Source organism: Achroia grisella, unplaced genomic scaffold (assembly GCF_030625045.1).
Source record: "Achroia grisella isolate CSIRO2021 unplaced genomic scaffold, CSIRO_AGI_Agris_v1 utg783, whole genome shotgun sequence".
NCBI lineage: Eukaryota > Metazoa > Arthropoda > Insecta > Lepidoptera > Pyralidae > Achroia > Achroia grisella.
Window position 1 is genome coordinate 325,127 of NW_026713023.1, and position 19,226 is coordinate 344,352.

The 19,226-nt window shown below is 30.7% G+C and overlaps 1 protein-coding gene across 1 annotated transcript; it reads right to left on the reverse strand.

The window, feature by feature from the left end:
• Positions 1-253: 253 nt before the first annotated feature.
• LOC131851439 (cuticle protein 3-like) lies at positions 254-12,710 on the reverse strand. The gene is made up of 4 exons (XM_059201938.1): positions 12,669-12,710; positions 9,646-9,840; positions 3,416-3,614; positions 254-407 (listed from the first exon to the last, which is right to left on the reverse strand). Exons 1-4 carry the CDS (start codon positions 12,675-12,677, stop codon positions 307-309), a joined length of 504 nt encoding a protein of 167 aa, XP_059057921.1. The 5' UTR covers positions 12,678-12,710; the 3' UTR covers positions 254-306.
• Between the last annotated feature and the right edge of the window lie 6,516 nt (positions 12,711-19,226).

The window sequence follows — 19,226 nt, forward strand, 5'->3', positions numbered from 1 at the left end:
TAATATAATACAATACATTCATAATCAAGACTCAATTGCATCGTATACATAAACAATACTAAATTATTGATCACATATAATAGAACTGTATTCAAACAGAGCCTTAACAATTTATATCCCACCAACCAATAGAATTACAGCGACGTTGGTGTGTTATTTACATGACACAGATTATTTACAAATCAGAACAATCTTTTGTTTGTGTGTGTAATTAATGTGACGATTGATATCACTTTTTATTATTCTATTATTATGTGAGCAATACAAGTAGATTTAAGACTAAATGTTGGTATATTTACAAGGCGGTTAGTATTTGTAGGGTTGTCTGAAACCAGCTGAAGCTTGTGGTCTCGCGTATTGTTGTTGAACGACTCCAGCGTCTCCATATTTACCGGGGTTGTATTGTCCTGGAAGTTACAACAAAAAAAAATTAAATCACTGTATTAGATATATGTATATCACGATATCAGAAATAGATAAAATGAGTGAAGATTAAAATTGCTCGTGACTGATTCATCATTAGCAAAGGTTTTTTTTAATTTACTCCTGGTGCAATAAAAAAATAAACAATATAAAATTAATGTAGAGGTTTATAGTTAATATTTAAAAATTCTTTGATGTGTTTTGCAGTTGACCGGTTACTGTAATTTTTTTTGACATGTGCTGTATGATATTTGCATTAAGAATTTAACTAGAATATATAGTTTTCTGCTTAGTTAGTAGTTTTCTAGCTTTTTAGTAGCTTTAGTAATTTTCTGTAGAGCTGGTAGAAAATCCCAACACAGTCTAGTGAATTTTATCATTCTCTTGAACTTTAGACTATTAGACAATCTTTACTAATAATTGAAATCGAACTTTTTACTGTTTTATAATTATATTGTAATTATAACGACATATTCACAGTAACAAGTCACTTGTAACAATATCAATATATTGAGTGCTTATAAAAATGGTAAATAATAGATATCCTATTAAATAATACATACAATATTGTTATGTTATTAGTATTATTAACAAAAAATAGTTTAAATAAAATTGTTGTTGAATTCATTAAGTTGTTTGTTATCCTAAAAATTTCCATATTTGCGAAATTCCCATTGTTAAGTATACCAAATAGCGTTTACTTATGATATGACCTATTGTAAAGCGACTTTAATATCTTCCATTATTACGGACCATTGTTTGACAACATTGTTATTAACTACATCAACCTCAAAATAGTTGAGATTATTGTCTATTTACACGAAATACAACTGTATTTCCTCCACGATAAGGATAGTTATAAATCTTTTGATATTTAGGTTCTAGATCTTCCCAAGATTGTTCTAGACAAATTAAATTTGTTGTAGAAATTTGGACACTGTTACTATTATTTTTAGGTTGAAATGTGGAGTATGGTAAGGCTAGTGCCCAGTTTCCCAAGCTTCGGAATCAGAGTGAGAGGTCATTGTGAAACATCGCAAAGGTCAGTGCAGTGTGTTTAAGGTATAGTTGGACACATAAATTATTTCAACACTGAATATATAATAAATGTTTAATTTTCTTATCATCGACAGAAAATCTTATTTTCAACAGGAAAGAAAGAAAATGCCTACCGCATTGTTATATAAAACTAAATTAGTTCGAGGTATTGCGACTATTTTACTGTTACTTTACTGGGATAGATTTTATACAAAGTCAAGGTCATGTTTCCCACCTATTTTATACCCAAGCAGCTTGATTTGAAAGCTGCATTGATATGCTCCTCTCGTGTATTGCTATTCCTGAGGACCTAGATCTTATACCTCTGTACCGTAATTTTGCTACTTATCCCACTGTTGAATCGAAATAGTTCAAAGTCAACAGGCTCTAAAATAAATTTTTGCCTACATTTACATTAATTTACACTCTTCTAAATTTAGAATGCTTGTGTTTCTATTCTCTCTATAGATATTTTCAATTTTCACTAGACAACATCCTCTCCGATCGATTCCCCGTCAGACTGGGATCGAAATTACGACGACCTGAGTCGAGATTCGAGCTCCTAACGGTGCCTCAGACTAAAGTCATATCTGTCAGACAGAAGTTGGCCATCTTCCGCTTCGTAAGTCCTGCCGCGAGTTTTGAGTGACATCAGCTCTCAGCCTATCGTTCGGTGAAGCTGTAAAAGCCAGCTGTGGCCAACAGCAATAGAATATTTTGAGAAAATACTTGACAACTTAGTTTTGTTACAACTGCGGCTGAGATTAGACCATTTACGAAATTTATATCTGTATGGCTTGACATTTGCGATGAATAGGAGTCATCTAGTATATTGCAATAGGGCGGGCCAACTGTGAAAATGTGTGGGCAAATAACTCAAAGTAGTTTATCATGCATCGTGAGAACACCGGTTGGTTTAAATTAGCGATTATGTATGCAGGAATGATAAAATTGCAATGAATTACTTTGCATCTCAACTAGATTCATATAGTAATTATATTTACAAAGTTATAAAACAAAGATAGTGGTATGGCCATGTAATGGAAAGTGACGAGGATTATGTGGTCAAAAAAGCCTTAAGACTACCCGAACGCAAAAGAGGAGAGGACGTCCTCCAGTCACCTGGTGAACCAGCATGAGTAAGATTATCGCTGTGGAAAAATTGCCCGGCCCATTAACTCAGGACGGATTGTCCTGAAATGTCGCAAAATTGGGAGGGCCGACCCCGCACAAAAGAGAGATAGAGGTAAAAGAAGAGGTATAAAATAAAGATACTAACGCAGTCTGGACGATTATAGCTTTTAAACAACGCAACGGATTTTAATGCAGTTTTCAACAATAAGTAATTCGAGAGGAAGGTATAATGGACCCGTGCAAACCCGGATCGAGTCGCTAGTTTTATATAATTTAGACATATTATTACACTTTAATATTAGAATTAACAAAACAAAAGAAATGGATAATATTAATATACCATCACGACTATCCTAAATGGGGTAGACGGAGGCATTTCCAAAAAATGATGTTCCAATACTTTTTATACTACGATGTTGGCAATCCAGCATACAGTACCGTAGCCTATGGACGCCAGAAATACTAGAGGTATCAAAAGCACGTTGTCGACTCTTAAGAAACCTTAATTCCCTTCATATAAGACACCATGCAGTAGTGTCTCGAGAAAACCGCGGCAGGTAGTTCATTCCATAATTGAAGTGTACGCAGGAGTAAGCTCCTCTGTCCAAGACCACTAAAGTTCCAGAGTGTGGAGATGAATTCCCTGTCTTAGCGGTGCGAAAGTAAAATGTAAAACTTTGCTTAGATTATTCAAATTCAAGAATGTATGTTTCCCTTCTGTGAGATTAATTTGATTTGTTAACGGTGTTTCCATCACTAGACAGTTAAGTATGCAAATTGGCGTATAAATAAGGGTACTAAAGTATTATTTTAAACTTACCATCGTCAATAATACCGGCAGCCTCATCACGGGCGTTCTGCTCCAGCGCCTTCAAGATGGCCTCAGGAGTAGGAGGGGCAGTAGGGATGTGTGCACCCTGAGGTTGGAATCCACCCTGCCCAGCTGCATAACTGATGGAGTAGACCTGGCCATCATCACCGGTGTACTGGAAGCCACCTTGAGCCTCGATGCCGTCAGCCTGGAAATTTCAATGATGGAAATTGAGTACGAGATTATACACTATAAAATGGCATTTTTATCGATTAATACGATACACCTGTCAGCGCTAGCGGTATATGCTGGCAGTACACCAGTGGGAAATAATAAGATGAGCATGATATCAGTTATACCATCATGACAAAATAACCATAACTTATCGTTTCCAAGAAGAGCAGGCAGAGGTGAACTGGATATGATGCATTGTCAGCAATGGAACCGTTCTACCTACATAACTATTATTTACAAATGTAGAATGAGGAAATGTTGCTTGACTTTTGATTTTGGTTAGTGTAGTGTTAAGACAACTTTCGACATGGATTTGATTCTCGGATCATATAATAATAATCTCTCTTTTTGATTTTCTTTTGAATTGATCTCGAGTATTTTATAGTAAATCAGTAGTATGCCATTAGTACAAACTCTTCTCAGTTTGGAATCAGTTGGCATTATATGATATATGTATGTATGATGTGTAATCATTATTTATTGTTAAAGTAATTTTTTAATAGATTTCAAATAACTAACACTGAAATTTTTACATAACAATTTAGTGTGGGACTGTGATAAGAGACCTCTAAATATTCATAGTAAATCGATGAGGAAACTGTACATAAACCACTAAAAATCGTACTACAGAAACATAAAAATAAGCGGGTAATAAAAATAAAGCGAGCTATTACTTACACTGTAACACAAACCAATATTTCTAAAGACAACATTTAGTTTTAGAATACAAGACGTTATTAGTTATTTTTACAAAAACATTTCAAACTTAACTTCGAAACCATTGTACACTCTTCAGTAACGTTAATATGCATCTTTTCGTGTTTTAAATTCAAAAATCATTTATTCTTGTAAGACATTTTAGCCGCTTATGAACGTCAGAACTGGCAAAATACTCAATTGAATTACTTTTTTTTTTAAAGCCAGTTTATTTACAATGCATGGGTATTTATATAGGTGTCTATGTCTAACATTAAATGAAAATCCCTTGCATGAACAACTATTGCCATGCACGCTCGTCATTTAAGTAATCATTTAGTGAGTAAGGCTTTGCTCAGTAAATAAGATTTAACAATTGTTTTGAATTTATTTAAGGGCAATTCCAATATATCCTTTGGTATTTTGTTGTAAATTTTAATACCTATTCCCATAAAAGACCTATTGACTTTTTCTAAACGATACTTGGGGACAGCAAGTTTGTGTTTAAATCTAGTATTATATATATAGAGATATATTTAATGGTCACCCATCCATTGTACAAAAGTGACAGCCTCATCTAACATTAATCTCTCGCCATCCGAATTGAAATGTCGTAAAATACAATTCCGAATATCTATCTACATCTAATTGCGATACAGACAGTAAAACTAATGTTAACAAGTGATTTTGCAGTTAAAATGTCTATAATATTGTGTTGTTTTGAAATATTAATTTATAGTTGATCTTTTGTGAGAATATTCAATTACATTATAATATTATATATTTCGACATATTGTAGATACTGAATTGGAATCTCAAGTTTGATAATTAAAGAAAGTATTAAGAAATCATGTTACGTAGTTTCTTTATTCTATTTTTTTATGTGTTATTCAAAAATTATTTTTCTATTGTATTTCTTGTTAAATATTACCTGATTCGAATACATATAGTAACGTTTTGTCTAAATGTATGTATGTGTATATCTACTGAGAACTTGAGAACTCTAGCCGACATTCAAACCGCATAACCAAAGAGGCGTCACTGATTTCAATTTCATAAATAATGATTATCAAATTACTGTAATTCACATCAATAATAACATTACACAATCCAAAAGGTGAGCAAGGTCAATACAAATTGTCTTGATCTAAATTATTGTAAAGTTCGATCCGCGGAATTGAACTTGTAACGGAATGGAGGTCAAACGTAATAACTTAAGTAAAGTTAATGTATTAAATGATGTATTATATAAAAAAAATCGGAAGTAATATCAATTAATTTAAAAATTAATCAATCCATAATTGATTTAAGAAATCGCGCAAACAAAATAATTCAGATGAAAACATGTTGGTTGGTTGTAACAAGTTTTTTTTAAACTGGGGTTTTTAAAATCCGGGTTCCAAATACGGATAGATATACTATTAAATAATATATAACCGTATATTTACTTTATAGTACAACTAAATATTTCTCGCTTCTCATAAAAATGTAACTATTTATTTAATAACAATTATATAATGACATCATCAAATGATTTCAAAAATAACTAAAACAAATCAGTTAAAACCATTTCTGAATGCAGCTAGCATGATTTTCTAATGATTCTACATTCATTAGCAACAGATTTTTATTTGCATACGTTTTAGTTCGCTCTAAAAATATATTTCAAAATTTGACGGTCTCGGTGGTCTAACTGGTGGCACATAGGTTTGATTCCTCGTACGGAGCCAAAATTTATATTTATGAGTATGGTTGTTTGTATCGGTCTAGGTGTTCTTTATGTATATAATGTATGTATTTATAAAAAAAATATTTGTATCACTTGTCTACCATCCATAACACAAGCTCTGCTTACCGTGGGCCTTGATAGCGCTGTGTTAAATGTCCATACAAAAATTATATTAAATAAAATCAAATTAATTAAAATATGAATGATGATTAATGATTATTAAGATGTTGTAAAAGGGAATGTGATATTTATTACATACCTATAACCCTTTAATCGTATGTAACTAAGTTAATCCTTGATAATCTTGTATTTAGCAATTCGTATATGGATACATTAATAATTTTGAATATCAATGTATCGAGTTATAAGTTAATTACAACTTACGTCTCGTGCCGGTATACATCTCATAAATAATTGAGTGCAAGATTTTAATAAGACCGCATTGCAAATGATATAAGATAATTGATACATATATATATTTTATGGTTATTAGATATGGTTATAAAAATATGCAATTAAATAAAGATTTACAATCAGTAAAATGAATTTTAAAATTATCTTATAATTCTTTATAAATCTTATATATAAAATTCTCGTGGCACAGTTTTCATTCCCATACTCCCCCGAAACGGCTGACCGATTCTCATGAAATTTTGTGAGTGTATTGAGTAGGTTTGAGAATCGGCCAATATCTATTTTTCATCCCCCTAAATGTTACGGGTAGTCCACCCCTAATTTTTTTTTTATTTTAAGGCAAAACAACGTTTGCCGGGACAGCTAGTAACTCTATATAATGAAACGTTTAATAACTCTGTAGGATTAATATTTGATCTCCTTTTAAAACTGATGGTAGTTGACATAAAATTCTTAAGTTATATTATATTAACCATTATATTTATAATGTTGTTTTTTTTATTATTAGATATATGTAAACCTTCCTCTTGAATCGCTCTATCTACTACTAAAACTGCAATAAAATCCGTTGCGTGGTTTAAAAGATCTAAGCGAACAGATAGCGGAAGCGATATCATTTTATACTATGTAAAGATTTGCTTTATACCATGATCTTATTCATTTGGAATTTTTTATATACACATTTTGGTATACTTTTCGCTCCCACTTTGACCGCATATAAAATAACCACATAATCATTTTTAGTTAATTTATAAGTTCATTAAATTCTCGTACATAGTTATAAACTACTTTTATATTATAAACATACCTCAAACTTTTATATTTCAGTTAGTCTATTCTAAATATGAACTTACAAAAAATACAATAATGCCATAACTTAAATGTATACGTTTTGTATTGTAATATAACTACATATAATATTTAACTATAAGCAATCTAATAGGTTTGTTCCATTCGATTGATTTCACAATAATACCCAACATATATCTAAATTTTCCACACAAAACGTTATAATTTATATAAACGGATCCGAACCTTTTGCAATAGTCGCTCCCTGGCCACAATTAGTCACGGTCAGAGTGGAAACTTTACGGTTTCAATAAGTCTCGATGTTCCTTTGCATAATTCTCTTGACCTTTGCGTTTGGTCACTGCCCTTTCGTATGATTGTCGGATAGGAGATCTAACCTCTAATCTAGGTATAGGTCACTTGTACATTGTATATCTAATAGGTCACAACCAGATCCGGCACTGTGTTCTTATATCCCAGGTTATTCTATTGAGAACGATGTGACCTAGTGGTTTTCCACACTAGCTTATTGACCACAAAGGTCATGAGTTCAAATACTGATAGCAAAACTCTTTGTGTATCAATTTGTATTTGTAACTAACTCCTATTTCAAATATTTATTATAAACTAGCTGTTACCCGTGACTTTGTCTTCTATAAAAATAACCTTTTATTTTATTGTCGAATTTCAATAATTTTCGATCAGCTGTTTAGAGGTGAAAAAATAACCTGTATGTTATTTATTTACAGTTGATCGAAATAAATAGACTTTTACGTTTATAATATTAGTATACCTAGAATTAAATATTGCGTTTTGTTGAGCATAATTTATTTATTTTTATTTATTTATTTATTTATATAACTTTAATGCACAAAATACCAAGGTAAAAGTACATATGGCGGACTTAACGCCTTAAGGCATTTTCTACCAGTCAACCATAGGCTGTGCAGAGAAAAACTGTAGGCGGTGCAAATATAATTAATAAAAACAATAGGTCAAAAAAAAAAAAATATACATATACTAAAAGTAAATACATGTAAACACATGCACATACATACACAAATTCTTTCTTCGATACGGAAACTCAATTTTCTGTAAATCAATATACGATTGTTGCCGAATGCAACCGTTTTGATGGATATTTTTATACATTATTATTGTATAAATTATATTTTGACGTTCTAGAAATTATTTTTATAATAATTTTGTACTACTTATTTTCTCTTACATACCACATTATCCTCTTTATTTTTACGTATCATTTTTAAAACAGAACAAAGGAAATATAAAATGCAATAAAATATATAAAAAACGACACTAACAAACTGGTTGAAGTAACTTAATTAACCTCTTTATATGCCACTTTCAGGATCAGACAGATTTTTTATTATTCATCAATCAATCATATTAGACTTATTCCTTTTCAGTCAAAATTATTGGTAATAGACCTCATTATTTATGTAATAACAGCTATTTTACTGTGACAAGAAAGAATAATTTAATGACAATTTTGAATTATGTAATTGACTATTGAATTATGTAATTCAATATTAAATTAGTCATATAAATGTCATGTAATTACTGTGTGCCTGTCTAAAACATTATTAATTACCAATAGCACTATTAATTTAAATGTCTATGACTGTTTATGACTTCTATTGATAAAGAAACATATTGATTGATAGATTAACTAAAAACATTTCTTTATTAAAGTACACCTTTTTAAAAAAATTACATTTATATGCCCAGATACCTTTCATTATCATATTGCCTTGCCATCCCATTGTTTGGAGTCGGCGCAGTATGTCATCTTCTTCCACTAAACCCTATCAACCGTCATAACTGAACTTAGTCTACTTACTCGTACATATCATCTTTCACATAATCCATTCAACTTTTTTTTTACCACCTATACTTTTACATCCATCCTTTCATTGTTCTTGTTAAATATTTCATTTAATCTACCCAGATACCTCTATCTTACTTATATGTCCCGTCAGATAACATATTGTACAAAATGTGTTCTGATTAGCAGGGTACAAAAGGACGGATGGGCAAAAAAACATGAAATCCCATTATACTATCTAATGTAGTTAAATATACCGGGAGGAAGCTCTTCCTAAACGCTGTCTGAGACCGTTTAGGACCCAGCATGTGGGGATAATTGTTTAGAATACAGGACTGTATTCTGTATTGTATATTCGAAAGAATACACAAAGGTATGTGAAGTCTCGCTTCAAACTAAGAGGCTCGATACCGCCAGAGAGATCGGGATCGTCGACAATTCTCATAGCACATCTCTGAACCGATTCATCTTACTTTCCATCCAGTGGACATTCAATATACCTACACTTCAGGTTATATAAAATCATCTTACCTCATGACCTTGTTCTTCAGCTTTGATACCGTTCTCAGTTTCGTAGTTGTATCTGAAGGAATCCTCTTTCACGTCTGAGTCCAAGGCCAGAATTCTGGCGGTCTTCTCGAAAGAAGCTTGGGGCCTGTTGGATTGTTCAGGATAGCTGGCGGCGTATCCAGCGGCAGCAACGCCGAAGAGAGCGGAGATCAGGATCTGATGATGGAAAAGTCATATTTAGATTTTATGTATTTTTTTTTCTTTCAGTATGTTCCTCTTTGCCTATGAGTGTAATGATGATAAACTTTATTTATTTATTTATTTATGTTGGACTGCACAATTATGATATAGTGACTTACAATCACTTTATATACTTTATAAGTAATTTTTGTATATTAAATAATATACTATTGTAGTAATATTAAAATATATAGTAGAAAAAGAACAAGAAAAAGGTTGCTACATTGAACGGTAAAGAAGAAACAGACAAGAAAATAATATTATAATAAAAAATAAGGTAAAAATTCATTGTGAAATAATAGTAACGAATTTTGAACATTGAGCTATATCAAACGGAGCTATGATATTTTTGTTTTTTTTTATGACAAATGTTTATGTTTTATCAATTATAATAAAGTTCTATAACAACATAGTATGATAAAAAATTGTACCATGAGGTTATAATTTATTTATAATAAAATCTATATTATTTACTTCTATCACTATCAATGTAGACTAAATTAAGAATTAAGGTGACCACTCGATTCAATAGAATTTTCTTTTTAATTATAATACTTTATTTCAACTACTTTAAAAGGACGTAAACCTCATCTTAATTCTTAGTAAATTTCCTACAACTAATAAGTGACCTAATCACATGTTTGCTTTTTGTAATATTTTAGAATTCTTTTGAGATTGGAATGGCAATCAATCTGTCGGCAACGATAATTTTATGGTAACGGTAACAGTCACCTATATGCATGGACAGCACTACGGATATCACGTTATCATGTGACACCCGGGATATCACTCATGCGTGGTTACTCTACATACTCCCAGAGAATTAAAAATATCAGCCTACAACCAAAAAAACATTTAACAAACTAACAGTGTTACCAACAAACAAAGTTATTAGGTTATTGTCATAACTGTCAATTATCTCATCACTTTAAAATACTCATAATCGAATATTTGTCTATGGTCTGATGCTCTGTCTAGCCAGTAATTTTATATTAAAAATGTTATATATAAATAAAGCCTGACAAATAAATGTGGACCTTACGAGGATTTAATTATAGAATATATTTGCTTATGTGATAGAAGATGACACAGCAGATAGTGTCTAGTTCTCACTAGAAATATAAATGTGGAATAAGTACGTAATAAGAAAACACTTATATCAGCCGTTTATTACAAAGTTTCCTAAATATTAGGTAAGAAACGAAACAGTGGTTGTCACACCTACACAGTTCTAACAATCTATTGTTCTATAATTATGCAAATGATACATGAATAGCTGGAAGGTAGGTGCAATTTTTAATAACTCTTTTGTGACATTGGATTTTGTAATTTGAAGAGTTTCTGAAAATTTGAATTTAGAACATTACATTGAAATCTGTTAAAACTTATGTTTAAAAAAGTAAAAACTGTTCTATTTTTAGCCGATTATGTATTCGTTTTTATTTGAATTTCGAAACTGATTTGATATATAATAATAGATATATGGAAATTTTTATTTGTGAAGTTTTATGACGAGTCGTTTTTAAGCATGTAAATCACACGACCACCAATATGGATATTAAAAGTAATCATCAAAAACAGTTCAAAATTTGCGAAAATTTGACGGAGTTTGTTAATTATATTATTTATATTCTTGGCTCGAACTACTTTCAGAACTGACGTTAGATTTGACTTATCATATGTTTGTGATAGACTTACATGAACAAAAATACTTTGATTTGATTTTATAGTCTACACGTATGTTGTATATTTAGTAATAATATAAGTATTTTATTAATTATTATTGACTCATATTACTTTCAGAACTAACAGCAGATTTGATATATCATAAGTGTCTATAATAGACCTATGATTTGATTGACTATATGTATGTTATATAGCAAAACTATAAAGGTGTGAAAAGCTCCGCGGTTACTTCGCTGTGCTTAATTGTAACCATTGTAATAAATCACAAATGAGATTGTTACGAGATAACTAAAACAATGGACAGACAAATAGACAAATTTCTTAATTAGTGTTAACAAAAATCTTTAATCAGGTCTATGCAATAGGTTCTATGTAATTTATTGTTCGTAGAAATGTCTTTGTTTCTTCTCTTTAGATATTATTTTTTTCATAACTAGAGATGCGTTCTGACTTCATTAGCGTTGATCAATATACATTGTATAAAAATTTTAAGATTATAGTAATTGTATGAACTAATTTGGTTCAAAATACAAAAGAATGACAGTATAATCACTTTGTTTTATACTATTCAGAATGTGTAGTATATAAATATAATATATGTAAATATAATACAGAATGTTCATGTTAGTATAAGAATTATATATTTTTTCAATTACAAGTGAAATCTATTATGATTATATTAGTAACATTGGTATCTACCAAATCTACCTAGATTTTGTGTAATTTTAATAATTAAAAAGATTCAATCGTGGCTAAAAAAATATCCTTTTATATTAAGTTTTTTTACACAATAAAATGTCACAGAGGCGTTTGTCTAAGCCTGTTTGAGTGATCTCTGGCGTTAGCAAAAATAATCATCAAACTCGGTTATATTTTAACGACTATTTAAAACTCGTGTAACATATGTATTAAAATAAAATCTAATTATGAATATTTTAACTTTTAAGTTAGTTTAAGAATATATAAAGTCACTTGTTGTATACCCTATAATTACACGTCGATGCTCGACAATCGATAAAATCAAATAATCGATAGTTACACAACTGACATTTATCTCGTCAATTGATCGTAATCGATCATCGATCGATGGTATCGAGTATATAAAAAAATCGACTCACCAGTTTCATATTGGTATGTCGTGTCAGGTCGGAGTTGAAACCACGAATGTAGTTGGAAGACCTTCCTTTGCATTTATATACGTCGCTGGGCGTTACAAAATTCATTCTAGTTCATAATGAAGCCACATTTCCCGATAAATATGTGAAGTTCAAACATAGATTTTTTTGCGTAACGACGCTCTTTGTTACTTTGTCTTGCGGTTTTGGTGAAATGCATTTTATGCGGTTTGATTGGACGTTGCATCTTTTTTTATGATATTTATGATTATCTGTTGTTGAGTTCGGATCTGAAAAGGAGACGCGAAATTTGATCTATAATATTTTTAGTAATATAAATGTTTTTTTTTTTAAATAACGACACAATATGAACTGCCAGTATCTTTGACATATTATATAGTCTGTAATAGATCTAAATGAATGTTTTAATTTGTTTTCAAATATTTGAAATATTCCCTGTTCATTGGAACATGTTTTTTCATGGGGATAAATAATAGTGTTATGGGCATTAGAATATTGATATAAATACATAGATATATATTTTGTAAATATATACATAATATACACAGAAAACACCCAGACTATCATACTGAAGAATACAAATGTTTGCACCGTGCCAGAAATCGAACCCGCGACCATTGGAATTATGTCGTTGAAACTTAATCATAAATCGTCAATTGTGCATCACTTATCATCTATCTTATTAACTTATATTTATATTTATCTTACGCTATTTATTTTATTTTTTATTTAGCCTTCGTTAGTATATCGACTCATATATTATGAAAGTTTTATTGTATTTCCCTAGACTTTTTACGTGAAACATTAACACAAAAACAGTAAATTTTCTTATTTCATTATACGTAATAAATATATAAATAAAATGATTAATACTCGTATGATAGTGTAATAACTCCATAGTATCTAAATTTGACATCGCCCTTCAGCTTAATTCACTATTGATTGATGATGTTGATTGCTCGGTTAATAAATGTTTATGTTTTTTATGCAGTGTAGGACGACCCCCCGCGTCGCGTGACGACCTTAAGACTGTTATAGGGTTACTGTTGGTAGCAGAAGCTTAATCTGTGACGTAATATGGGGCAGATGTGTGTGTGTATTTAATAATAGATTGGTTGTATTAATAATGATATTGGTTTTAATTTTTTTCATATACATTCTAATTCGACTACTTATAATATTAGGTTTAATATGAAGTTAGTTAGATTAGAAGGTGTTACATATAAATGTGGATGGTTATAAGGGCAGAGGAAGACCAAAAAAGAGATAGATGGACTGTGTGAAAGACGATATGGTAAGAAAGGGAGTAAATAACGAGATGACTGCGAACAGAGATGAATGGAAGAGAAAAACATATTACGCCGACCACAAATAAATGAGACAAGAAAGAAGCAGATGATGATATAAAGTTAGTATAATGTATTGTACTACATGTATTATTATTTAAAAATAGATATACTTTTACAATCAAGAAAGAAAATAAACGATTACACATTTTTGAGTTTTTTAGTGATATCAGTATTTAGCAGTAGAGTACATTCCACATAGATCCGATGGTCGTAAGTTGTATTGCTGTGCACATACAAACTTTATATTCATTAGTGTAATGTTCTATGTAAAACTAATGGTAAACAAGTTGATGCACGATCTGATGGATATTTAGAATGGTTACGTGGTCCATATATTATAAATGAACTGAATTACATTACGTCTGCTTCCAGTAAAACCCCTCTTGCGTTGCCATATCCGTGTATTAAGATATCAGTCATTTCACTGGAATGTCTCACATCCTATAAACTGAAATACAGTTTCCAAAATAATCAGATCTTTATAAAAGCACCCTCGCATATGACTTTGTATAACGTATGGCTTGGAATACCTTACTTACCGCTGGAGTTGAGGTATAATGCTAACACGAACTCTGAACTCCAGCATTGGTGCTCGTAAGTACATCGTATGGTTTTCTAGTGGATAAGAATCCTACACACACCCTCGATGCTGTTCTGGCAGGGGAAGATCTATTAAAGATTTTTATACACGATAAAAAAAATATAACTTACAAATATGACAGTGAAGCGACGCTACCGTATCTGCATATCTCGCGGAGATACTCGCAAAGTGACTCATAAGCAATAGCTTGACTGTTGAGTCATAACTAGTATTTAACTTCGATTCCTTGCCGTAGGGATACATTTATTATGTTTTTAAGTAGACCCATCTAGCTTACAGTATTCTAAACTGGAAATTATATACGATTATCTCTACATACAATTTTATTAACACTAAAAACTTCAAATTACAAGTGTTTTGGCCCGGTGGTTTAAAAGAAAAATAAATAAAACAGATATTTATTCTATAATACAAACTCTACTTAGACCTAAATATATTTATTTATTCTTTTATACAGAAAATTGTACATATGGCGGACTTAATACCTGTTGGCATCCTCTACCAGTCAACCGTCGCGCTGATCAGAGATAATGACGAGAAATCTGGTATCAAAAAAAAAATATCTTTACCAATTACTTACATACTTACTTACCAATTTAAATGTATGGACGAGTCTCCGGTGATGGAAACACTAATAACAAATCAAATTAACCTGAGACGTAAAGGTAGAGTCATCCCTATCGTGTTGGATTCAAATATACTTAGCAAAATATTAGCAAGTCATAATTTATGTACATGATGCTGCTCAGCTGCTGATAATACCTCCGACGAGAGATAGATTCACGATGCGGGAGCCGGGTCCAACGTGTGGCAGAGAGGGAAATTCCGAGCAGCTCCCGGGACTTGTGACCCGGGTATAGATTCTCCTTTACTGACATATGTACATTAGCACTCACCTTAACTGCTAGTGTTTTTCACTCTGCCCAGACAAATCTGGCAGGAGTCTGCTAGTGCAGCTTTAGTTACACATTATAATATAGAAACTAATAGATCTATATAGGCCAAGATCTTTTCTAATTGTAGAGACATTTCGCTGGGTTACCTCTCGTTGCCAGTTTCACCGCATATAAATTAACTACATATATAGTAATTTTTCGTTAATTAATTTATTACTTCGTAATATTTATTTGTTTTTATATGTTACCCATGATACAGTGAGCTCTACCATTATTACACGTATAGTTAATAATAATACGATTCATAATACTTACGAATTTATTATATATATTATTGTTAGAAAATCCTCAAGTTGATTGTTTTTATGTATGTGATACCTACGCCAAAACTGATTTACTATTCAATTGTTTTTTTTACAATATACAAACTTACTTAAACTCACTTTACGTACCTTGACCGATATTATTACCTATATTCGTGGGAATTTCAATAAATCCTTTCTCAATTGCAGTAATTTGTAAAATGAAACGAAGGCTTTTTTAATTCATGAAATATTCGTCGTCGTGTATCTTAGGAAATAAATAAATATCGACGGCCTCGGTGGTCTAGCGGTTTTGAATACTTCATTTCTTATAGCCGCAGGTTCGATTCCTCACGGTACAAATATTTGTATACATGAGTATGATTGCTGTCCTGTGTGTATATCCGTCTGGGTATATTCTATGTGTATTATGTCCTTACAGAAAAAAGTTATAAAACTTTCGCGTTTATAATATTAATAATAAGATTATTAGAGTAAGCCAATAAAACAATAAAATAGAAACATTCAGCATCTTCTCCAATATTGAACCTTGAACTCCAAACTATCCTGACCTTTGTAGATACCATATAAAGGTATGTGACCTTTTTTAAAGTTACCTAATGGCTATTAGTTCTTTCAGGTTTCAAAAGGTTGTAACACACAATGATTAAGCCTTTTTTTAATTATCTCCTCCTACTATACGAAAAGTAAATTTATTTATTTATTTATTGTATAACAAGTGCTCGTATAATATACATCATGTAAATATATATATATATATATATATTTACCCTGGTCAATTAACACAGCGTCATCTAGTCCCACATTAAGCAGAGCTTGTTTTATAGGTTCTAGACAACTGATATATTTTTGCTGTATACCTAATATATACATAATGTTTTCTAAGTATATTACGTATATATTTACAAAAAAAAAGAAATGATTTGAAATCTTTGTATCAATACAATACTACTTTGATACAAAAAATCATACTCATTTCTGATCACCACTACGCCAATTGCATGGCTACTTCATCCCTTCCCATTTGGGATAACAGCCCTAAAGGCACATTTCGTCAATTAAATAGAAAAATGTCATTTTTCAAAATTAGCTAGCATCTAATTTTGAAAAATGACATTTTTAATTCAATTTCATTTCATCAATTTCAATTACCTCCTTTTATATAAGTTAATTAAATTAACCACGCCGACTTAATCATTATCTAAATTATTTAAAAATGATATATAATACTTCTGTGTAAATTTAAAACTTTAAAGGAAAAAATAATTTAAATTAATTTAAAAACTTTAAATGCTTGTCTTGTAAAAAAAATGTACATTTTTAATACTGTCATTTTTCTATTTAACCGACGATTTATTGATTATTCGGAGGTCGAAGTATTATTATTATTACAATCCGTTTAAAAATAAAAGTTACATTTTTAAAATAAAATTTAAATAAATTTAAAAACTTTAAATGCTTGACTTGTAAAAATATTGTTCAAAATGTTCAATTTTTTTACTGCTATTTTTCTATTTAACTGACGGTTTATTGACTATTCGGAGGTTGAAGTATTATTATTATTACAATCCGTTTAGAAATAAAAGTTACATTTGAACAGCAGTCCAACTAGAGCTATGGAAATAACCTGACATTTTGTTACACATTAGCTCGTCAGACATCAGTTTGACATTTCACTGTGTCAATAATGCATATTCTCAGTGCAACATGTTATTAGATAGATTTAAAGGTTGCACGTCAAGGTTCGGGCGTGTTGAGTGCTGGTAGGTTTGTAGGTGTATGCGACTCACGTGTTGGTAACGTCTTCGTACCTATTTCTCTTCACACAATCATCAGACCAATTCACACAGCTCCATCTAGTTGCAAAGTAAACAAAGCTTGTATTATGGGTACTAGATGACGGATATAATTACATAGATTTTTTTTAATACGTACTGTACATAATATACATAGTACATACAACCATAGTGCCACAACGAAAAAAAACTGAAATGTATTTTTTTTTTCCAAAAATGGTATCTAAATCGGTATACAAACAAAAAAGACACCCATGATACTAAAGTTGACACATAGATATACCACTTATAGATTCGTAAAAAAAGGAAAAATATCACAGTGAAAATTTTGATGAGCTCTCCTGTAAAATTTACCGTTTGCGTCATGTGGCACTTTGGTATTTAATATAGCAACATATTCTTAAATACAAATTTTAAGCTGACAATCAAAAATATACATAAATAATTGCACGCGTTGTCAAGTGCTGAGCTTACATATAATGGTATTATCTGATGGTAATTGGTAACTATCGCCTACACATTGTACATGAACAACACTATGGATATCATGAGACGCCTGAAATGTCAAGATACCATTTCTAATGACTAAGATATTATACCTCTAATCCTGTCATTTCACTGCCTTAATCCGTACAATCGAAACACAGCTTACAAAGCTGCTTGGTGACTGAAGTAGATAACACTGAAGTTTTAAATTATACATTTTGTAAGAAGTATGTATGTTTCTTACAAATTGTATAATTTAAAAAAAGTACGAAAAACAGTGACCTACATTTTTTACGACTAAAAGCTTAAAACGATGATTAATACAATATAACAATTAGAATCTCAAATCGATTAACTTAATATCCTACTAGAATGATTAGTGTGTGAGTGTCCTCTTTATCTCAATAAAGGAAGCAGACGAAATCGCGAGCTACAACTAGTAAAGAACAAGCTACATCTGTGCTGTGTTATTGAAAATCTTAGTTGAAAATATTATTATAAATATTATATAAAACAAAGGAACAAAAACAATGACCTACATTTTTTATGGCTAAAATCTTAAAAGGATGACTAATTCAATATAACAATTGGTATCTCAAATCGATTAGCTTAATATCCTACTAGAATGTTTGTGTGTGTCCTCGCTTGAGAGTATTGGATGTATCAATGATTGTGAGGTTTATTCTACTTAGTTCTTTATATTTGCTCCAATTGCAGTATATAAATATAATAGTAATGCTTCTATGTAATATATGGAACTCAAAAATAATATGTTACAAAGTAGGGTACATTTAATGTTAGACATAGACACCTATATAAATACCTATATATTGTAATTAAACTACCTTTTAAAAAAAAGTAATACAATTGTTTCTTGGCAGTTCTTCTCAATTGGGCCTATATACCGAACTGCATGGTAGGGAAAAAAATATAAAATTATAATGTAAAAACTTGACGTTCATAAGCGGCTAAAATGTCCTATATGAATAAATGATTTATGTAACGATAACAGTCACATATACATATTGCGATAGTAAGGAAATTTGTATGGAATGTACATAGTTTTTTTAGTATGAAAAAATAAATAAC